This window comes from Eptesicus fuscus, chromosome 13 (assembly GCF_027574615.1).
Source record: "Eptesicus fuscus isolate TK198812 chromosome 13, DD_ASM_mEF_20220401, whole genome shotgun sequence".
NCBI classification, from domain to species: Eukaryota; Metazoa; Chordata; class Mammalia; order Chiroptera; family Vespertilionidae; genus Eptesicus; species Eptesicus fuscus.
The window spans coordinates 62,856,660-62,881,292 of record NC_072485.1 but is presented as its reverse complement, the minus strand read 5'-3'; the positions used below and the strand labels follow the sequence as shown (position 1 = coordinate 62,881,292).

At 38.3% G+C, this 24,633-nt stretch overlaps 1 protein-coding gene across 1 annotated transcript in view; it reads left to right on the top strand.

The window, feature by feature from the left end:
* Positions 1 to 24,633, top strand: part of DCDC1 (doublecortin domain containing 1) — a gene marked incomplete at its 3' end in the record, with an annotated part of 313,690 nt that overhangs the window by 124,114 nt on the left and 164,943 nt on the right. Inside the window, exons 9-10 of the mRNA XM_054725690.1 lie at positions 5,298 to 5,390; positions 14,967 to 15,137. Coding sequence (XP_054581665.1) covers positions 5,298 to 5,390; positions 14,967 to 15,137 — 264 coding nt within the window. The remainder of the gene's footprint in view (positions 1 to 5,297; positions 5,391 to 14,966; positions 15,138 to 24,633) is intronic.

The window sequence follows — 24,633 nt, the reverse complement described above, 5'->3', positions numbered from 1 at the left end:
TGGCCTTATGTAATAAATACTTTCCTGAAAAGCTAAAAATAAAATAGATTAATAAATTTAGATATGGGAGGTTCATACTAACAATCTAGTCCTTGTTCCCCAGTATGAAACATTCCTTGTGGTCAGACCATTGCCTTAGTCTGACTCACTTGGATCAGCTATGCCCTTTCTGCTTGTCCTTCAAGGCTCAGCTTGTCTTATCTCCTTCCCCAAGCCATGTCAAGCCACCTCACTAACTGTATTTAGAATGAATTTCATCATGTAGTTAATTACTAAGTAGTAATATTAATATTTATTAATAATATTGCCCTATAGTATCACTTCTCCTTTTCCTAGCTACCCATAATTTATGCCTTTCCATCTCTAACCATTCTGTATCCAAATAATATTTTTGTTCTTTATATTTATGGGTTGCATTGTTTTTACCTCCATCTAATTGTGATCTACCTCATGCCATGAATTGTCATTTTCTATTGTTTTCAATTATTGTCTCAACCATATGGCACTTCTCTACTAATCTGTTTGTACCTAGAAAAATGCCTAGTACAGTTTATTGCCTGTGAAAGCATGTTATATTATTTAATGCTGTGGTTTTCTAAATTGTGAGGGGGATTGGAATTAAGTTCTACATTCCCAACTGTCTTCTTCCCTACAACTCCAAATTTTTATCTAATTAAGAGCTAAGATAGTCCAGCCAGCATGGCTCAGTGGTTGAGCTTCGACCTATGAACCAGGAAGTCACAGTTTGATGCCCAATCAGGGCATATGCCCAATTGCGGGCTTGATCCCCAGTGTGAGGCATGCAAGAGTCAGCTGATCAATGATTCTCTCATTGTTGATGTTTCTCTCTCTCTCTCTCTCTCTCTCTCTCTCTCTCTCTCTCTCTCTCTCCCTCTCTCTCTCTCTGATATATATAAGCTAAGCTAGTGTTTAAAGATTTCAGAGAGCATGTTCCACCATGAGGACCCTTTATTAAACATATCCACATGTATTTTTTATTTGCCCAGCCTAATTATAAACCTTGAATCTTGGTCTGGTGTTTCTCTGTACTCCCTGGTTTGGTTCTGAATAAATAGTCAAGCTTAAATAAATTTTAAGATGAAATATGTAAGTGTATGATAATATTTACATCTTATGAATTTTAGGTTCAGTTAAATTCTAAAGGATATTTCAATTAATTTTTAAATTAAAAGTAGTTCACATTTCTTTAACTTATCACAAGTGTTGAACACATAAAATCATTCCTTAAATTCACACATACACACATACACTTTGAAAACCCCATTTGGGAGTCCCAAGAATCACTCAATATTTATGGCAGGTAGTATTTATTTGATACATTTACCTGTTTATTAGTTTGATTTTATACATTTGAACTTTTCTGACCATTGCCTATATTTTTGTTTAATCTTCGTTGACATGTAAAAAACCAAAAATATAAATGACACAGACTCATTATTACTTAATTCTTTTACCAAATATTTCATGTGTATGGCCATTCTTTATTGATTCCATTAACGCATTTCCAGACACAAATTATTTATGTTGACAAAATTTAGAGTTTTTCCTGGACATCCACCATTCCAAACAGTGGCTTCCCCCACACTCCTAGCAGCCACCTCCTGTTCCCATACATAAATGGCAGCCAGCAATGGCTGGAAACAAAGGACTCTCTCCCAGTCCCTGAATACAGTGACATTCATTCTGAGAGAAGCAGGGGCAGCTTTTTGAAAGCCGACTTCTTCAGCTGGACAATAACACACAATGAGTTATTGACTTGTTTATATACGGAGCTCTTTTCAGTAACTAACTCTGACTCCCACAGTCTGGACAAATGATTGATTTCGTGGTTAGAAAAAGAGAAAGCTCTTACGCTAAAATTCTGTAGTGCAAACTACTTCTTCCCCATTTGTTCCCGAACTGAATAGAACCTTATTAAAATGCACTTTCCAAAAAAATACCTGCAGCTGGCCTTTATAACCATGTTTTGTATATATAAATAAGTAATTTGTCCCAGTCTTCTGTATATTAACAGACCATTGGGAAACTTGTCAATATATATGAAGGCTGATTGTCTTGTTGTTTATGCTGAACTGTATTGCCTATATTGATCTGCATGTAAACTGTGGATCAAATAATTTATTAATAAATCAATATTTACTGGTCAAAGACATCAATTTTTGATAGAAAGATTTAATTTCTTGTTGGGTCATGTTGATTTATTAAGGACTTTATACACAACACACATCATATACGTCACACTTGAATCATTAGCTATTCTTCTGAATACAAAGAAAACCACATGTAGAACTACAGTTCAGTACCCTGAGTTTGGTTGGACTGATAGCTCTTCCCTCTTTGGTCAGTACTTAAATTGAATGTCAATATGAATTAGGTAGACAGAACACACCAGCTTATTTGATTACTATACCTTTTATAAAAATACTAATGATTGGACTCTAGAGTTTTACTTTAGAGGTATTTTCTCCTATAAAATAGATTTTATCTTACTATATATCCAAGTGTTTACACAATTAGCCTTTAAACAGAATTTGTTTTTCTCCGTCTGACTTATTTTACTTAGGGTAATGCCCTAAAGCTTTATCTTTTTTTGTATGTTTTTTAATTTGAAGTTTTTATTCTAGGATAGGACATTGTGGACCTCGCTCATTTATAGGGTCACCAGGAATCAGAGCTGACTCTATGGCACAGAACTCTCTCTCTCTCTCTCTCTCTCTCTCTCTCTCTCTCTCTCTCTCTCTCTCGGCTGGTCTGTTTCCAGAAAAGGCCCTGTGTGTGTATCCTTATATTTTGTTGACCATTTAATTTCCAATATCTTGCTGGATTCTCTATTTGGTACTATGCATATGGTGCTTTTCAGTACTGTTGATATTTTTCCCTCAAGCTTATGTACAGTATTTCAGTGAACGTTGAGTATTGGAATGAAGGTGATTTTTCTAACTGTAGCTCTTTCAAAGATAAAGAATTCCCACCTTCAAAGAGTTCATTGGAAGCAGTTCTAAATGCCATGGTCCTGAGAGACCTCATTAGAATCTAACTTACTACTATGGTATTGAGTTTTGTGGTTATGTTTTTGTTTCGTTTTGCTTCTCTTCAAAGATATCTGCTCTGAATGTTTTTGCATTTGGAAATCAATTATGTAACGAATAGATGAGCTTGGTGAAGATTTCCACAGTCACACTTCAATTCACTTATCTATTCCTGAGATGAGAATCCCCCAATAAAGAAATAACCATGGAGACTTGACACAGTATATTGTGCCTCAGTTTACAGATAGGATTCCATGAATGGAAGTTGAGTTTGATACTTGGTGTTTTATAATATTGTGGGGGGGGGGTTTTATTCCTACAGCACAGGAAAATATATTCCTCGGGGAGGCGGGGGGCGGGGGGAATAAGCCTAAGAATAGATTCACATAATATTTTCCCCCAATTTTATTGAGGTGTAATTGACATATGGTACTGTGTAAGTGTAAGGTATAGAGCATAATGACTTTCATGTATGGTGGAATGATAACTTCAATAAGTTAATATCCATCATCTTACATAGATACAAAGAAAACCCCAATTTTTTAACCTTGTGAGGAAAACTCTTAGGATCTCTTAAAACTTTTAAAAATACCATATAGCATTGTTAACTATAGTCATCATGTACATTACATGATTTTTTAAAAACTTGTTTTTGGTAAGTTCTCAATCTAGGACAGAGATCAGCCTGCCTGCCACTTGTTTTTTGTTTTATTGAGGCATAGCTACACTCATTCGTTTATATATTGTCTATTTCATGCTATTAAGTCTTAGTTGAATAATTGCAACAGACTGTATACCCACTCCCAAGCCTAAAATATTTACTATCTAGCCCTTCACAAAAATATTTGCCAACTACTTATCTAGGCTGGTCATCAGACTAAAGATTCCTGGGTCTTTCCACCAAAACAAATCTCTGATATACTGAGCTGTATCACATATCAGTAGATGAAGAGTTCACAGGTGCATCCAGCCGTGTGGCTCAGTGGTTGAGTATTGACCTATGAACCAGAAGGTCATGGTTCGATTCCCAGTCAGGGCACATGCCTGGGGTTGTGGTTTTGATCCCCAGTGTGGGGCATGCAGGAGGCAGCCAATCAATAATGATTCTCTCTCATCGTTGATGTTTCTATCTCTCTCTCCCTCTCTCTTCCTTTCTGAAAAAAAAAAAAATGTATATATTTTATATATATATGTACATATATATATAAAATATATATATATATTTTAAAGAGTTCACAGGTGTGATATTATTCATATAGAATATATGCATAGTTAGATTGAGGAGGCCATATCATTGGCCCTGCCCCCATTTTATTCCAATTATAAGAGTGGGTCTTCAGGCAGGGTATGGATTAAAGATTCATGTGAACTCAAGCATAATTGGCCAGGCATACAATTGAGACCTCTTTAAAACAATAACAACATTAGCAAAACATACAAAACAAAGCAAAAAACATGGTCATTATTCATTTTTAATCCTCAGTAAGGAGAGACAACATGGAAAGTCCATTGTTTAAGAACTAAATGTTCAAGATTCCAATTCAGAGGATTCAATATCAGGCTATTTTCTTTCTTTCTATTAATGTCAGTCTGTTGAGTGAATATTATTGAGTGAGTTTAGTGTTTTCCTTTTGTTGAAAACAGTATTTTGTTTCCATGGGGACTGTTTATAAAGAAATATAGAATGGACTACATTCACCTTTTTATAATAAGAGTTAGTGGCAGTAGCCAAAGACCTTTATCTAGCTTTGTGAATAGAGCAGATCAGAGGTAACTGTTCAGGTATTTCAGGTACATTATCCTTTGTTGTGAAATATTATAAACCATTTTGTACCCTTCTAGAGTGTTTGAATTGACATTTGCCTTTGGTTGATGTCCTTGAATTCTTATCCTGACATAACAGCAGCCAATTTATTCCCTACTGGCAATAAAAGACTAAAAGAGAAAATATCCACCTCATTTTAAAAAGCTGCTATGCTCATTTTGATAAAATGTCTTTAAATAGTAGTCACTATTGTCAACTATCTGCATATCCAAATCATATCTCAGTAAATTTGAAAGCAACAAAAGTGGAAGTGAAAAATTCAGTGTTAAATGTTTTAAATATAAAAATAAACTTTATTTATCTCAATGGAATTAATTCATTTTCACATAAGTATTTGAAATTAGATTTCATGATTGTGCTAAATTGTTTGAATAAAGGCTGCTATTAGGTAAAAACAGGTGCCTATTATTTTTATTTTTTAGTTGAACCTGGCTGTGGATGAACAGAAAGAGAAAATTACAGAAAAAATCATTCTTTCAATGACAGCAAAGGAACTCCATAAGGCACAGGAAGAAGTAAGGAACTTGCTTTTTAAACTATATTATAACATCACAATGAACACTAATTTTAAAATTAAGACAAATTTTACTTGGGTCTGATAGTGAACCAACTAACTATATATAGTTACCTGATAACAACATAATGGGAAAAATTGATCAACACTGGAAATCATTTTATTGATATAGGAAGCTTGAAAAATAATTATATGCTTGAAAGATGAAATCATATTGTAATTTTCTGAAAAATATTTCTGAATGCTTTCTCATAAAAATCCCAATTTAGGAAGTTATTACATGTGACTTGAATCTGAAAATTATAAAATGCGCTAGCAGGAAAACCATTACAATTTTGTTGGACTTTAAATAGATACTAAGTCTTATTTGTATTTTCTGACTTTCTAGGAGTAGAATTATTGTTATGAATTTGAGAAATGCTAACAATGTTTTCTGTTATCAAGGAAAAACTGTAGTTTACAAATGGCAAGTCTAAGTGAGCTAATCATAAGATTCTGTTGTCAATATTGTAATGAAGAACCATTAAAGCAAACCTTCTTCTCTCCAGAGCTCATGCTGTGAAGCTGACAGCATCATCGTCCATAAATGAAATTTTAATACAAAATTAGTGTTAGATAAAAGGGGAAAATGATTTTATGTAGTTTCCTGGAATACAGAAGCATTTAATCTTTCTGAAATAAGATGATGGTTTTGCCCATTTCCATGTACCACTGGCAGTAAATAAAATCTACAAGCAACTTAAAGAATAAGATAGTGTCAATATTTAAAATTAAACTTTCATGTAACTCTTGACATTTTAGCAAATAAATCTATGCAAGGTTTAGATTTTTTAGTATTTTCTTATTTTGATTATATCTCTTTTGTTAACTATGTATTTTACAATAGATGAGACGATACAATGCATTTCCCTGAGTGAATTCAAGTCTTACATCAGTGACTACATTAATATTTAGGAGTTATATATGTCCAGTATTAAAGACTATATTGCAAACATTGATTGGTAATCTCAGTAGAAAATATCTCATAAGAAAAATTCAAAGATGTAACAAATAACAATTGTATAGATTTAAGTTATAGTTCTCATTCCACTTAATATTAACAAGTTAAAAGAGTAGGTTTTTAACGATAAATTTTAAAATGTTGTCCTCTATTTATTTTAAAAATATTCTTTAAAAATTTAACAAAATTTTAAAATGTTGTCCTCTATTTATTTTAAAAATATTCTTTATTACAGTTGGAGAGTTTTATTACATTTTTTTTTTCAGTAAGTTTAAAATGACTCTATCATGTACCTTGGTATGGTAAACTTTAGAAAGTGCAAATAAATATCTCTAGTATAATTAAAATTATATCTATAACACAAATTATTATTAGAGAGAAATAGGAAATTAAAAAATGAAAAAAGTAAGTATTTTCTGCCTTTTAAATATTGTAATTGTTTACTTTTTGATATTTTATGCAAAATTGCAGCTTCAATGAAACTGAAAGCTTGAAGTGGCCCAGGAAAAATGATCATTATACTAAATATATAATTTTGAATGCTACTTTGCTAGCAAAACTAGAAATGAAAATTATTTTTTCTGGAAAATCCAACAGTATTATTCATATTTAATATTTCTTCTTTATTATCACCTTAATATCTTTTTGGTACCTATGTACCTGCACAGTACTATATTTGGTTATATATCTGCTTGATCAGCTGTGTGTGTTTGTGTGGAATATTCCATACACTATGAGAATAATTTTAACATCATTACTTTGAAAGTGATTATATTAATACTAGAGGCACGGGGGGCAGGGGTGTCCCTCAGCCCAGCCTGCACCCTCTCCAATCTGGGACCCCTCTAGGAATGTTGGGGGCAGTCGGACATACCTCTCACAATCCAGGACTGCTGGCTCCCAACCACTTGCCTGTCTGCCTGCCTGATTGCTCCTAACCGCTTCTACCTGCCAACCTGATCACCCCCTAACCACTTACCTCCCAGCCTGATTGACGCCTAACTGCCCCCCTGCCAGCCTGGTTGCACCCAACTGCCCTCCCCTGCTGGCCCGATTGCCCCTAATTGCCCTCCCCTGCGGGCCTGGTCACCCCAACTGCCCTCCCCTGCAGGCCTGGTCTCCCCCAACTGCCCTCCTCTGCCAGCCTGGTCCCTCCCAATTGCCCTCCCCTGCCAGCCCAGTCCCCCCTAACTGCCCTCCCCTGAAGTCATGGTCTCCCCACCTGCCCTCCCCTGAAGCCCTGGTCCCCCCTAACTGCCCTCCCCTGCAGGCCCGGTCCCCTCCAACTGCCCTCCCCTGCAGGCCTTGTCCCCCCTAATTGCCCTTTTCTGCAGACCTGGTCCCCCACAACTGCCCTCCCCTGTGGGCCCAGTCACCTCTAACTGTCCTCCCCTGCTCACCTGATCGCCCACAACTGCCCTCCCCTGCTGACCATCTTGTGGCAGCCACCTTTGGTGGCCATCTTGTGTCCACATGGGGGCAACCATCTTTGACCACATGGGGCGGCCATCTTGTGTGTTGGAGTGATGGTCAATTTGCATATTACCTCTTTATTATATAGGATTGAATTGTAATTTCTAGTATTTTGGATTTTGGTTAGGAAAAGTCAGTGACATCCAGTTTTGTCCCTTATTCACATACAGAGAAGTGAACTTGTGATGGTGAAGAGAAATGCAAAGTTGTGGAGGGGAGATTACTTTAATACTTATTTTTTACTATAATTTACTTTTTTACAAAATACTATATTTTTAGACATTTAAAAAACCTAAATTAAACATCCTAAAACCTGAGGTTTAGAATTCTGCTTCCTATAGTTTTATCTTAAAATCTGGTTTGATTTCATGAAAACTGGGAATAATAATAATGTATTCATCATCAGACCACTTTGAGGTAATGACTTACATTAAACTATGTCAAGCTTTTAGAAAATGGTCTACTGGAAAGCTGCATGTACCATATTTTCCGGCGTATAAGACGACTTTTTAACCCAGGAAAATCTTCTCAAAAGTCGGGGGTCGTCTTATACGCCGGGTGTCATTTTATAGGGCGGGTATATCCCAAACTCTATATTTTAACTGGAAAAGTTGGGGATCATCTTATACGCCCAGTCATCTTATACGCCGGAAAATATAGTAATTTATTATTGTTGGTTTAAAAGTGTGTTATTCCAGGTTATCTGAAAAGTAAATACCTAGGTGTGAATAAATGTGTATGCATTTTATTAGAAGAACTGCCTATGAGAGAAAATGGGGAGAGCTATGGGTGTTACTGGGAGACATATTTGAGCACCAGGGAAGAAAGAGGAAAGGAAGACTGGATGGAAGCATCCTAAACTGTTATGCAGTCTAAGGAAGGTTCAGCAAAGCTGGTGGTGTATCCTTGAGCCAAAATTGTCTAACAGAGGAGTCCTGTGACTTGGTCTTCTCAGCCATTGGTACCAACTTGGTGATGGATTTCAGAGCACAGTAGTTGGGACCCTTGGACAATTATGCTCCTATAGTTGAGGTCAGTGAAACACATTCTTATTGCTTCCTGAAAAGGTATAGTTGACATCATCCTCGTTGCCATCAACATAGTCAAGTGGGTGATAAAGACATTTAAAATATTTCTATTTTTAATCACCTCTTTCCCCATGTGTAGATGGGGATGTTAGACTCTTGAATCAGCCTAAAGTCAGCACATAAGGGACCTATGGTGGGAAATAAGATAGATCTACTTCCTAGCAGTAGTCTAGGAAACTATTAAAAAGTTGAGAGTAATCGAAGTGGTATGAACAAGAGGTGGTACACACATCAGGTTTCCTGGTAGTTATACTGCAGCTTCCAAATCAAGAGATACTGAATTTTGCTCACAAGTCCCCATATTTTCTCATCTTCATTCATTCAAGTCTGGGTTATGTTCATTTTTTAAAATTTCTTTATTGATTAAGGTATTACATGTGTCCTTATCCCCCTTTACTCCCCATCCCCCCACTCAGGCCCTCACCCCCCTGTTGTCTGTGTCCATTGGTTAGGCTTATATGCATGCATACAAGTCCTTTGGTTGATCTCTCCCCCTTACCCGCCCCCCCCCCCCCCCCGTACCTTCCCTCTAAGGTTTGATGGTCTGATCGATGTTTCTCTGTCTCTGGATCTGTTTTTGTTCATCAGTTTATGTTGTTCATTATATTCCGTAAATGAATGAGATCATGTGATATTTATCTTTCTCTGACTGGCTAGCATAATGCTCTCCAGGTCCATCCATGCTGTTGCAAATGGTAAGAACTCCTTTTTTACCGCAGTTAGTATTCCATTGTGTAGATGTACCACAGTTTTTTAATCCACTCATCTGCTGATGGGCACTTAGGCTGTTTCCAAATCTTAGCTATGGTGAATTGTGCTGCTATGAACATAGGGGTACATATATCGTTTCTAATTGGTGTTTCTAGTTTCTTGGGATATATTCCTAGAAGTGGGATCACTGGGTCAAATGGGAGTTCCATTTTTTAGTTTTTTGAGGAAACTCCATACTGTTCTTCACAGGGGCTGCACCAGTCTGCATTCCCACCAGCAGTGCATGAGGGTTCCTTTTTCTCCGCATCCTCGCCAGCACTTGTCATTTGTTGATTTGTTGATGATAGCCATTCTGACAGGTGTGAGGTGGTACCTCATTGTTGTTTTGATTTGCATCTCTCGGATGATTAGTGACTTTGAGCATGTTTTCATATGTCTCTTGGCCTTCCTTCTGTCTTCTTTCGAAAAGTATCTATTTAGGTCCGTTGCCCATTTTTTGATTGGGTTGTTTATCTTCCTTTTGTTAATCTGAAAAACATTGTACTCTTGGGCCTGAAACAAAAAAGATATTTTAGGAAGTTTAAAATACTAATTTTCATCTCCATGCCCCTTTCTGGTTCTTCTTAATTATGTTGTGAATTACTAGTAGAAAGTTTCTTGGCCTTCACTTTAAGTGCTCACCTGGCTTTGAGCCCATCCTGGCTGTATGTTAATGCCAAGATGACATTCCTAACATAGAGCCTGCTGCCCTTAGTACTGATTTCAAGTGACAGTTTAGTGCAAAGGGCTCCAGGGTCCTCCTTACTAACATAGATGGACTCAAGGCCACATAGAATTCAGGCAGACAGCTGAACTTTGATCTCATCACTACAAAATCCAGGAACTTCTCCAGGAGTCATTCATTGTAGCCGAAGTACAGTATTCGGAATGTATGGCTCAGAATGTACAACTTCAATATGTATACATTTTAGAATGATTACAAACAAAATGTTATGTAATGATTCTAAATCATCTTGAGAATTATAATTAAATTCAAGAGTTGCATGAATGTATTAGAAAACATGACCAAACTGCCCTGCATGTTATGCAACAACCTACATGTATGTTGATAGACAGGTGTGCATTTGCATTCTTTCAGAAGTTTAGTTTGTTTCCTCCTCAGAATACTCAAATTTTTTTTTGTTATCCTCTGGTCATTTGTCACTCTCTCAAATTCTGAACAAGTGTCACTTCCGTGCAGCATTTCCACGGAGAGTGAGGAGTAGAATGTGTAGGCTTTCCGCTGCACAATGAGATGGTGCATTTTTTTCAACATATGCATACGTAAGCCTTCTCCTGTGAATGGGACTGATAGGGTCAGATAATGTTTAAAGGGAAAGGCTTTATGTCTCTTGGGCCTCTATGTTTCCACATGGATGCTTCCACACACACATAGATTGAATTATGAACAGACCCATTAATGCTGGGATCACAAAAGGTCAAGTTTTGTCTTCTTTTACCCCTATTCACATTGCCTTTGTAGAGAGGGGGGAAAAAAGGATTTGCAGAAAAAAAAAGATCATGATGAAGAATTTTAAAGAACATTTTTCCCCTTTTAGTAACATCTGTGATTTGAAAAAAAATTATATTATGTAAAGTAATTCAGAAGTATTGTATTACCTACCCTATTTTGGTATATGAATTAGTTCATCTTTAGGGTTATTTTTAAAGGTAACAAGTTATTACAATAATTGAGAACAAAATGTCACACTTTGAGGCTAAAAGATCTTATGAATATGTAAAGTTACAAAGTTTTAATAAAATTGGATGGAATTTTTATCAAAACATCAATGGCAGGATTCTTCATATATTTTCTAATATGTTTAATAAATATATTAATTTTTTCTAAAACATTTAACTTGACGATTTTTAGTCATTTGTTAAAAAAAGGTGATAACTGGTGAAATGAAATTTGACATACATTAACAAACAATCATTATGCCAATGAAAATAGCAAAAATTATAGACTTTTTGGAGCAGTGAAGAATTCATAGTAAATAAAACTTTTAAGGCTTTAACCAACAACAGTTGTTTAGTTTAGACTGCAAATTACATCAGTTGTATGGTTGGTTGATTTCTGATGTCACATGAAATCCCCTATCAGCGAAAGGCTATGGATTGTGACAGTAAAATCAGTCATGTATAAAAATGCTCTCAAATCAAAGCCAAAAATTTTTCTTTCTTTTCTTTTCTTTTTTCTTTTCTTTTCTTTTCTTTTCTTTTCTTTTCTTTTCTTTTCTTTTCTTTTCTTTTCTTTTCTTTTCTTTCCTTTCCTTTCCTTTCCTTTCCTTTCCTTTCCTTTCCTTTCCTTTCCTTTCCTTTTCTTTTCTTTTCCTTTCCTTTCCTTTCCTTTCCTTTCCTTTCCTTTCCTTTCCTTTCCTTTCCTTTCCTTTCCTTTCCTTTCCTTTCCTTTCCTTTCCTTTCCTTTCCTTTCCTTTCCTTTCCTTTCCTTTCTTTCCTTCCTTCCTTCCTTCCTTCCTTCTTTCCTTCCTTCCTTCCTTCCTTCCTTCCTTCCTTCCTTCTCCCCCTCTCTCTCTCTCTCTCTCTCTCTCTCTCTCTCTCTCTCTCTCTCTCTCTCTTTCTCTCTCTCTCTCTCTGGCTTTCTATAACACAAGGTGTACTATATAAAATTAAAGAGAGCAGTATTACTGACTAGCAAAATACATTGCATACTTAGTGTACTTTAAAGATTACATAAAATTATATCTTCCTGAAACATAAGACCCTGGAAATAAGCTCAGAGAGGATCAGTGCTTTCCAGAAATGGAATCTTGCTATTTAAGGCCTTTGATTCTTGGATTTTAATTTTGTCAGAAAACTGTATGAGCAAGTAAGCTGGCCTGTATTGGTCTTTAGTTTGGGAATGAGAAATGCTATTACCCATAATTTAAAAAAATATATTCTTATTGATTTCAGAAATGAAGGGAGAGGGCGAGAGAGATATAAACATCAATGATGAGAAAGAATCATTGATTGGCTTCCTCCTGTATGCCCCACCCTGGGGATTGAGCCTGTAACCTCAGCAAGTGCCCTGACCGGGAATTGAACCATAACCTCCTGGTTCATAAATTGATGCTCAAATGCTGAGCTATGCGAGCCAGGCTATTACCCATCATTTTTAATGATAACACTGCTAGAAGGTAGAATAGTGAAGATTAGGCTGAAAACATTGACTAATATGGGATCATTTCCATATTTTAAATGTTACAACTTTCTTAAAGGTCTAACAGTATTTTATGGAAAGCACATAAATTTGTCCCAAAAAGTAAGGAAAGGTCTTGAATCTTGAATACCAAGCACAAGGAACCTGGGGGAGCAACTGGAAGTTTAATATGCTATTGGAGGTACATTAATTCAGTTGAGATGGCAAGAAGAATTAGAAAGGGAGAGACCATGGACAGGGAAACCACTTAGTAGGTGATAATTCAAGTAAGGGGTGGTGATGAGATGATGGCTTGGATCAGAGTATTACTTAAAAGAAAGGAAATGAAGGAGAGAAAATATATGTATTTAAAAGAAGGGTTGGCAAACTACAGTCCTGGGGCCAAATCCAGCCCACCACTTGTTTCTCTTCATAAAGCTTGACTGGAACAACTGTTTATATATTGTCCGTGCTGGCTTTCAAACTACAACTACAGAGTCGAATAGTTTTGATGGAGATGATATGCCCCATAAAGCTGAAGAGATATTTATTACTTCTCTTAAAGAGAAGACGTGTATCAATCTTTTATTTAGAAGGAAGGATTGTTTAAAAGAAGTAGATGATTGATCTCATAGGGATAAATAAGAGAGATATGGGAGACCAAAGGAAAATAGCAATCATTTTAAGTAGCTTGTTTATAATGCTTCTGAAGTTCTTGGGGAAAGTTAAATATAATTGGAATATATAATAGAATATTATATATGTATATTATATGTATACATATACATATAAAATCTCAAATTAACTAGATATTGAAGGGAGGTGGAGAATCTCTATAACAAATGGTTTAAAATTTTTAACTGCTTCATATGAAGTAGGATTTGGGATAGAAAGACAGTATAAGAAAAACAATAAAAATTTAATATGCAGAAGACACTTAAACATGAAAATAATAATATAACATGTGCACTAGTCATCTATTAGATGTTAGACATTATGGTGTCCATTCTTTTATCTTATTTAATTTTTAATATGATAAAGCCAGTATTGTTCTTCATTTATGGATGAGGCATTTATTACCTGTTCAAAGTCTCTCAGTCAGTAAATCGGAGAGCCAGGATTTTAATCCAAGATTTTAGAAAGTCCATACTCTATTCACAGTCAGTCATAATTCTAAATGGGTCTAATTTGAACACTTTGGGATAATGTGGATTTTTGCTTTTCATCTTTTTTGTCACTACCAAATATGGACTAGTATTTATGTAAGAATCCAATCTATTAGAGAGATTATAAGTTTGCAAACACAGTGAAGAGTCAAAAGGTGGTAATGATTTTTAATTTATAAAACATTCCTTTGCTATTTCTGAATCCTCAGCATGCTAATTAATAATCCATAGGTCAAGTTCATATCTCTCTTAAGTATGGTGATTATAAATCTAGAAACTTTAAAATAAAGGGTACATGTTTCTAAGCTATTGCTGTCTCTGGAAAAGTTCTATGAATTATTCAGAAATTGATATATATTCAAAATATTATCTAGAATAGAGCATTGCCTTTGAAGTATGAATATTTTGGAAAATTGTATTTCAGAAATTTAGAAAATTATATTTTGGATATTTGGAAGGAAGATAGCATATTGATTCATTTAAAAGGTCAACAAATGTTAATGAAATTAATATTAAAAATTTAAATATCATATATATGTACAGTAAAATAAAATATTCTAAAAAGGAAGTTACATATAATAAAATTAAATGTTGTTGCCACATATATTAGGTTATTTAAAGTCTAAGGAGGTTTTGTGATGTTAAGTAGTTTAAAAGTCCTTGGCAAACTTGTCAGCTATATGTTCTTTTTATAACCAGAGATATTTTTCATTCTGCAATTGTAAATGACTACCTGTTTCATATTATTGAAGTGCAAAAGTTATAAATTTTCCCATCAATAAAATTTGTTGATGAAAGAATGTATACCTCTTCTAGTCTTTTTACTTGAAGATAGATCTATACTCAAATCCATGTATTCCAGTAATTTTCCCCCTATCAAACTAGGTAGTCAAAATCTAATAGGTGTGACATCAACAATTACTTCTTGCTAACAACTCTTGTAATTTAACCCCTTCAGGTGAGCAGGCTGATTGATGAATTGCAGACAGCTATCAAAAGCAACAGAGGTCATCTCTCTAAACTTGGCCCCCAATTACAGGCTGAGCAGGAGCAATTCTCCTCTTATGTCTACCAACACATTAAAAGCCTTCCAGCAAAAACTCTTATCCCAAGAGGCCTGCAGCTCAAGGTGGGTGTCATTCTATGCCTTGCATTGAGTTTAGCCAGAGACAAAACATTCTGCTGTATTTGAAGGCCCATGTAACAATGCAGATCAGCTTGAATTTCTTTTTATGCTGCCTTTCCTCAAACTGGAGTTTGGCTTACAAGTGCTAATATTACCATTCAGGGAATGTATTTTAAAAGAAAATACCTAGAGGCCTTTGAAAGGTGGATTTGTAATACTTCAAGTAGTTTTCAATCCAGGAAAGTAATTTCAGTGAAGAAATTTAATCGTGAACATTTGCAAACTTTCCCAAGAAACAAATTTTTTACAGGAGTCACTATGTATTTCAGTTTTTAAAAACAACTTGTTTGGAGAAATGTGCAAGCTTTAATAATTGACAGACAGTGGTAATAGGAATTAGAGGTGGAAAGCCAAGTGGCTGATTGATGTTCAAACTACATTTCCAAGGAAAAGATTCTGTATTGGATAAGTGTGACACATGTCTGGGTTCACTTGGTAAAATCAATACTTAAGAACATGCTGGGCAAAAAGGTGAATTGGTTATTTGTCAGAACAAGATGGCAAAATGTCCTAGACTATTATATGATGTTGCATCTTCAGAAGAAAAAAACAAGTCATACCTGATTAAAGTGGTTTAGGTACTGAAAGCTTAGGGAGTTTAAGTACTTTTATCATAATAAAATATCCATGTTAAGTCTGTCAGATTAATATCATTTTATAATTTTACTTCCCATATTTTAAGAGACTATAATTATTTCAATTTGAATTATTCTATGTATGACCCATTTCTATTTAAGGAACTATTACTACATCTCAACCAACTCATTTCCTTTGATTATATTTGAATGTGATAACATTAAAGGTAGTTGCATTTTGATCAGCCTTTATCACTACAATTCTTCTTTCTTAACATTCAGTTTTATGCTGAAAATAACATTATATTTTTTTTCTATAACTTGTTTCTTCTAATGGCATGCCCGTTAGAATGCCATTCACCTCTCAATGGAAACCTAGTGCATCCATATCTTGGCTATCTACACTAATAAAAGAGAAACATGCAAATTGACCATCACTCCGCTATACCCACCAGCCAATAAGAGCGAGTATGCAAATTAACCCAACCAAGATGGCTGTGGCCATGGAGCTAGAGGGAGCAGGAGGCTTGGATCACCCCCAGCGATGGAGGAAGCCAAGCTCCCACCAGCCCTGGCTGGCCCTGGCCTCCGCTCAAGGATACAAAGTTTCAATTATGGAAGATAAATAAATCCCAACAAAAATGGCAGCAGCCATGGAGCTGCAGAGAGCAGGAGGCTTGGGTTGCCCCCAGTGATGAAGGAAGCCAAGCTTCCTGCCAGCCCTGGCCGGCCCTGGCCTCCACTCAAGGCTACAAAGTTTCAATTATAGAAGATAAATAAATCCCAGATACCAGGGCCTCTGCTTGGGTTGCTGGGGGGGCGTGGTGAGCCTGCAAACCACCACAGGCCCCTCGCCCAGGCCTCCCCATGCCCCAAGGGAACCCCCACCCTGGATCCGGGACACCCATCAGGGCAAACCAGCCAGCCCCCACCCGTGCACCAGGCCTCTGTCCTATCTAATGAAAGAGTAATATGCAAATTTACCATCACTCCAACACACAAGATGGCTGCCCCCATGTGGTCAAATATGGCTGCCCCATGTGGACACAAGATGGCCGCCACAAGATGGTCAGCAGGAGAGGGCAGTTGGGAGGGACCAAGCCTGCAAGGGAAGGAAGTTGTGGGCGATCAGGCCAGCAGGGGAGAGCAGTTGGGAGGGACCAGACCTGCAAGGGAGGGCAGTGGGGGTGATCAAGCCTGCAGGGGAGGGCAGTTAGGGGTGACCAGGCTGGCAGAGGAGAGAAGTTGGAGGTGACCGGGCCTGCAGGGGAGGGCAATTGGGGGTGACCAAGCCTGCAGGGGAGGGGAGTTGGGGGTGACCAAGCCTGTAGGGGAGGGCAGTTAGAGGAAATCAGGCTGGCCAGGGAGCAGTTAGGCATCAATCAGGCTGGCAGGGGAGTGGTTAGGGGTGATCAGGCTGGCAGGCAGAAGCTGTTAGGGGCAATCAGGAAGGCAGGCAAGCTGTTGGGAGCCAGCAGTCCTGGATTGTGAGAGGGATGTCTGACTGGATCGGGCCTAAACGGGCAGTCGGACATCCCTTGAGGGGTCCCAGATTGGAGAGGGTGCAGGCTGGACTGAGGGACACACACACCTCCCCCGCCGTGCACGAAATTTTGTGTACTGGGGCTCTAGTCTATATAATAAAAGCCTAAGTGACCGTTATGGTGAATGACCAGAACAACTGGTCGCTATGATCACACTGACCACCAGGGGGCAGATGCTAGGAGCTGCCCCCTGGTGGTCAGTGTGTTCCCAGAAGCCAGGCTCCTGGCTGGCGAGAGCAGTGGCAGTGGCAGGAGCCTCTCCTGCCTCTGTGGCAGCACTACGGAACAGCGAGCCGAGGGGTAAGGAGCAGCGAGCAGGAGGACGGTAAGGAGCGAGGGGTCCCAGACATCCCCCGAGGGGTCCTGGACTGTGAGAGGGCACAGGCCGGGCTGAGGGCCCCCCCCCCACACCCAGTGCATGAATTTCGTGCACCAGGCCTCTAGTTGTAAATGTCAGTATGAACATAGGGGTACATATACCTTTTCTAATTAGTTATTTTGTTTTCTTCAAATAAATTCCAAGAAGTGGAATACTGAGTCATATAGTATTTTTAATTTTTTTGCGGAACTGCTATACTGTTTTCCAGAGTGACTGCACCATTTTACACTCCCATCAACACTGGGTAGCAAATATTTAACGTTAGAATCTGAATTGTTCCTCTCATACATTGCCCTTTTAACATACTTCAAAACTATCTCCATACCAGCGAACACAGAGGAAATTTATATATGCAAAGAAGCCATATTGTATTTGTTTTTGCTTGCTGTGCTGTGTGATACAGTATTGACTAGCCATGTGTAGTTATGTAAGCTTAAATTAGTAACAATTATTTAAAGTTAAATACCCAGTGCCTCCGGTGGTTTGTCCATGACTTTTCTGCTTTTAGCACTGAAAACCCCACATCCAGGAAACCGCTCAGTTCTAGACAAACTGGGATGTTGGTCACCCTAGTTTGGTCTGCGTTCTCTCTTCCTCCTCCAAGGCCTTCTTCTTCATTATGCCTCTTTTCTGGGTAAGCATACAGCCTCATTTGCTTCTCTCTCTCCTTTCTCTCCAGTTTTTCCCTATTAAATATCTAATTTCTCTCAAAGATTAAGTTCCCCTTCTTCCCATATTCTAAGAAACCTGGACATCAGCCCCACCCTCAGGCCTTCATGCAGTGGCAGGTTAGAATCATCTGGAGATCTTTTAAAACATCTGTGCCTCCACCTCCAGGAGTTTGGGTTTAATTGACGTGGTACGCTGAAGCTGGCTTCTCCTGGCTTATGAGCACTGATTATAAATTTTCAAGAATTTTGCAAGCCCGTTGTTAAATACTGTCATTAATAAAAACTAAATTATATAAAGTTACAATTAAATAAGTCATATCTAAAATAACAAATACTTTTCACTTCCTAATAATTTTATTACACTTTAATATTACATAAGCTCCTTGAAGTTTTTTATGCCAGTGGTATCTGCTTAGTGGGAATGCTATATATTAGTGTGCTACTGTGTGTCTCTTCCAAAGGTTATGTTAAAAAAACAAAAACAACTGTGTACATTTACACCATGGAATACTATGCAGCGGTAAAAAAGAAGGATCTCTTACTCTTTGAGACAGCATGGAGGGTCCTGGAGAGTATTATGCTAAGTGAAATAAGTCAGTCAGAGAAAGACAAGTGCCATATGATTTTATTTATATGTGGATGAGTGAACAAAATAAACTGATGAATAAAATAGATACAGAGACATAGAAGCATGGAACAGACATCTCAGAAGGAAGGGGGGGCGTGGATGGCTGGGTGGGAAGAGGTCAATGGAAGAACTTGTATGCATAAATGCATAACCCATGGACACAGACAATAGGGTGATAAAGGCCTGGGGTGCGGGGGGGGGGGGGGCAGGCTAGAAGGAGTCAATGGGGGGAAAAGAGGGACATATGTAATACTTTCAATAATAAAGATTTAAAATAAAAAATCTAACCTAATAATAGACAAACATGCAAATTGACCGCACCTTCGCTACGCCCACAGCCAATCAGAGCGAACAAGATGGCGGTTAATTTGCATATGCGGGTGCTGAGCAGCCTGGGTCCCGTAAACATCCTCCGGACCCAGGCAGATCGCTTAGGTCCTGAGCGGCGGGGGCCCCAGAATGCCCCCTGGCCACTGGGAGCCTTGGCGGGGCAGGAACATTCCCACGTTGCCATAGCAACGCAGGAATGTTCCTGCCCCCCAAACACTTGCAGCAGTCTGGGGTCTGGGAAACATCCTTCAGACCCAAGCCTCTCAGATCCTGTAGGCCTGCGCTTAGGTCCTGAGCGGCCTGGGTCCCATAAACATCCTCCAGACCCAGGCCGATCAGAGCCTGTAGGCCCGCGCTTAGGTCCTGAGTGGCAGGGTACCAGAATGCCCCCTGGCCACTTGGAGCCTAAGGGTGCAGGCACCAAGGGGCTGGGTCCCGCAAACATCCTCAGGACCCAGGCCAGTCCGAGCCTGTAGGCCCCTTGCTTAGGTCCTGAGTGGCAGGGGTCCCAGAACGCCCCCTGGCCACTTTGAGCCTATAGGTGCAGGAGCCAAGGGGCTGGGGGTGGGGCGGGGCGGAAACATCCCCTGTCACCATAGTGCCCCCAGCCGCTTGGGAATGCCCCAGCACCAAGAGGCAGTTTGGGTCCACGCCCCCAGCCTGGCGCACATGATGTGGGGCTGGCTGCTGGCCTCTGGGGTGTGTGGAGACCCTTGGCGGCCACCGCTGCGTGCGGCCCAGGGGTCCCTGCATGCCCCCCAGCCTGGCGCCCATGGTCAGGGCTCATACAGGAGGCAACCAATCAAAGTGTCCCTCTCACATTGATGTTTCTCTCTGTCTCTCCCTCTCTCTTCCACACTCTAAAAATCAATGGGAACATACCCTCAGGTGAGGATTAAAAAAAAAAAGCATATCCTATGAAAGACACATCTTGAAAATGCCTAAAGAAAGTTGTCATTTTTTCTTGGTGAAGGGACTGGAGTCCGTGTTGATGAAAACACCTTGGTGGCTGTGGTGACTGGTAGTGGCTGCAGCAGCGGGGTGATGGGGCTGGTGCCTTCCCCTGATCAGCCCGGTTGCCTCCCACAAAGGAGCGTGGGGAGCGGGCCTAAGCCATCAGTAGGACATCCCCTGAGGGCACCCAGTATGTGAGAGGGGGCAGGTTGGGCTGAGGGACCCCCAACCACAGTGCACGAATTTCGTGCACGGGGCCCCTAGTAAATTTATAAAAATTATGGCTTATTGTAACTTGAAAGTGGCCATAGTCAGAAATCAGCACATATAGACTTGAGTTACTGTTTTGTTGACTGTCTAGACCAGGGAGTTGGCAAACTAGAGGCTATGAACCAAACCTGCATGTTTTTGTAAAGAAAGTATTACTGGAAGACAGCCATACCTATTTGTTGATATATTGCCTATGGCTGTTTTCACGTTATAATAGCAGAGCTGAGTAGTTAAGGTACAGAGCATATGACTGGGAAAGCCTAAAATGTTTACTATTTGGTCCTTTACAGAAAAGTTTGCCAACCCTGGGTCTGACTAAAGTAATGGAGAAAATATTTACAATTCAGATTAAATATGAAGGTGTCCAATCTGTAACGATTACATTGTGAATAGCACAAAATGTTGAAGTATTCTTCCAGTATATAAAATCTATGACCTGATTTAAAAGAAAAAAAAATTGCTCAATATTGAAAAACAAGAGTAGCCCTACCTATAGCTTCCTTGTTTCACTTTTGCCTTATTAGCATGAATGAAAATATCAATCACATTCAGGTTAGAATTGCATTGTAGAGGGAGGGTTGAGAACCACAGCAGGCTTATTTAAGTAACTTTTAGAAACATAACCAATAGCCCCTCAAAAAAAAAGTTCTCATTCCATACTGTTAACCAGCCATAACTTTTCTCTGTATTGTTACATCAGTAATGTGGGAAAGGCTAGCAGTAAAATCATTCATCTCAAGATTGTGGAAAGGGAAAATTTCTTTTAAACAGTATCTACACGATGAACAATTATATATATTTTATATTTTCTTTTCAAGATATATTTTCAAAAGGAAACGTAGAGAGCAATGACATAGAAAGACTTCTCTGGCTGGAATGACCAGACTTGAGTAATAATAATAATAAGTGAAGTCACCCAGGTCTAATGCGCTTAGACCCACAGCTAGTCTGAATCCTTTCTGATGATCAGGTAACTGCCTAGACCACACTGTGTAGACTGAAATCTGGGGGATAATTTAAAATTATTGCTGACTTCAAAGATTGAGGCAATGGACTCTGAAGGTAAAGTAGGCAGGAACTTAATAAACTTATTTTTCCCCTTTCCTATTCATTTTGTTCTTAGAGCTGATAAAAAATGAATTGTGATGATTTATCTTTCCAGTTTTCTCTATTTATTTATTTATATCTCTCTATTGAATATCCGTGTAAGCCCATGCGCAGCTTCAAGAACCAAAATAATCGATTGTACCCATCATCATCTTCTAGAGCAGTGGTTCTCAACTAGGGGCTGATGCTGGGTGTGATTCAAAATTTCCTGGGGTGCTTTTCCATATTGTATATGGTTGCCTTCACTTTTTCACTGACCTTATCCTCACCATATATTTCACTGATAATTTAAAAATATAATTTAGTTAGGTGTTAATACGAAAAGATCATCTCTTAAAAGGACATACTCTTTCTGTGTTCTATATTGCCTCAGTCCCATTTTTTAATCACATGGCATAATACAGTACTAAGTTTAAGTGGACATATAAGACAAAGGACCCAGAACAGCTTAAATTTGGATGTCCATCACCACAGTAGGAAAGTTCCTTGTTAAAAGAAAGAAAGAAAGAAGAAAAGAAAGAAAGAAAGAAAGAAAGAAAGAAAGAAAGAAAGAAAGAAAGAAAGAAAGAAAGGAAGAAAGGAAGGAAGGAAGGAAGGAAGGAAGAAAGAAAGGAAGAAAGAAAGAAAGAAGAAAGAAAGAGGGAAGGAGGGAAGGAAGGAAGGAAGGAAGGAAGGAAGGAAGGAAGGAAGGAAGGAAGGAAGGAAGGAAAGGAAGGAAGGAAGGAAGGAAGGAAGGAAGGAAGGAAGGAAGGAAGGAAGGAAGGAAGGAAGGAAGAAAAAAGGAAAACACAGCATGACAATGTTAGAGAATTTTAGGAAAAAGTTATATTACCCATAATCACATTAATTGTTATATGACTATTCTCACCCTTGCATATCATTTCCATATTCACTCACATATCTTGTGTAATCACAACCACAGTGTGCACTTTTTGTTGTTGTTGTTTTGTTTTCTGGTACATTCTCTTGCATCACAGCACCTTTAAGGCTGATGAGGTTTCTTATTGTTTTTACCTTTAAAAAGGTGGTCACACTCAGTGCACACCATACTTTATGAAGCCATTCAGGTAACAACTCTTAACTATTGCAAACCTTCTCTTACCCCATACTCCCTGTCACTGCCACCACCCCCAGCCACTCTGAGAACATCTGCTGTAGCCATGGCTCAGTGACTTCTGCCTTCCCAGTCCTGTTCTTTCCCTGCAACTCCTCCTCCTCTTCATCCCCATGGAGATGCTGTCAGAAATGTTAGCATTTCCCTGGGAGAGAGGATTGATAGGAAAGGGTATTAGCAAATCTGTAGGGGATGGTGGGTGGAAAAACTCAGAGGAAGGTGGGTGATCTGACACAGAATTGATGAGCAAGCGTGTGGGATGTGTGAGTAGGAGGGAGAACGCACAGGGGAATGAGTGGAAGATGGGTCCAGGGACATCCTTTCAACTGGAATTAGTGCTTTTCACACACAATTGGTCAATGATGCTCTGTGGGTTGTCTTCTAGTTGCTGCCAATAGAGACAGATCCAGCTTCTGTGGAGCCTAGAGCTTATAAAATTTTGGGGAAGAAGCGTCTCTTTAAATCAGGCCTGAAAGTGGTTATTTATTTAAAGCAATAAAGTAAATCAATAAAGCAAATTAATGAAGGCTTGGAGATTTGGATCTTGTCTTCCAAGATCTTTTTAAGGAAGCTTATCAGAAATACTACCTAATTGCTCTCTGGCTTCCTTTCCCCATCTATGATATTCTCTAGCTCTCAGCAACTCCCAGCACTCCTAGGAGCTGCAGCAAGTAAGGGTCCCAAAGCTCAATCTTTGCTAACTTCCCACAGTTCCCTCTGACTGTGAACAGGAGAAATATAGTGGAATTTAGTGACCTGGGTAAAAACAAGATTCAGAGGGTTGTGATTTTGAGGTTTTATTAGCCTTTCTAGTTTTATACTGTACTCTTCTAGCTTAAAGATATTAACTGTGTGTGTGTGTGTGTGTGTGTGTGTGTGTGTGTGTGTGTGTGTGTGTGTGTGTGTTTAAAAAGGTAATTCACAGATTTATTTGTATAGAATGTTGTTGTCTATCATATAGTTCACCCTCTGGGAAGTATGTGTCTAACCATTTTTATTCTTCAAATGACAGGAAATAAAAGATTTTTAGTCAATAGACTAGTAAATCCAGACATTACCAAATACATATTGTAACAAAGTATTGTGCTAAGTGCTGTGGGAAGGTGCAGAGAAGGCTGGAATGAGCATCTTGTTGGTCCAAGCCCATGAATTTTTCATAGAATTTGAACAATCTAATACCTTATGAAGACAATAAAACTAATGTGTAGGTCTTCTCAGCTTTTTATACAATTTTGTCGTTTTTTGTTTACAGGCATGTCTATATTTTGAAAATGGGGTAATTTGATTGATGACAGAAAAAAATGCTAATTTTTATCCATACTATTCTCCTGATCTTTCCTATGCTTTGGACACTTGAATTGGCTCTACCAAGGACACAGGAGCTCTGTGGAACTATTTGCAATTTGCAATCTATTTTGTGGTCATTTTTAAAATTTACACTTCTCTAACCATATGTATTACTAGCAAGGTTACTTAAATATTTAATTTATTCCATGAAACAGTTAAGTGCATAGAAGGATATAACTGCAGTCAGCTATCCATAAAATTGTGGCAAGATTTCTTTTGTGTGTGTCCTTGTCACGGTTCTGCATAATTATTATGTCCATATTTCCATTGTATATTCCTTGATCTTTGTCTTTCCATTTATAACCACTGAACTGTTATTTCACCTACATTATTTGAGTAGACAGTAGGAAAATAAATTTAAAGTACATTCTAAGTATAAGTTGTAAAACGTCAACTTTACATTCATTTTCAAAGGAATGTGGCTAGCGTAGAAAAATTGGGATGTTGTGATTTCAAGAACTTCCATTAAATGTTTGGCAAAATGTGAAGGAGAGAATTGATTTTCATATGTAGATTTTAC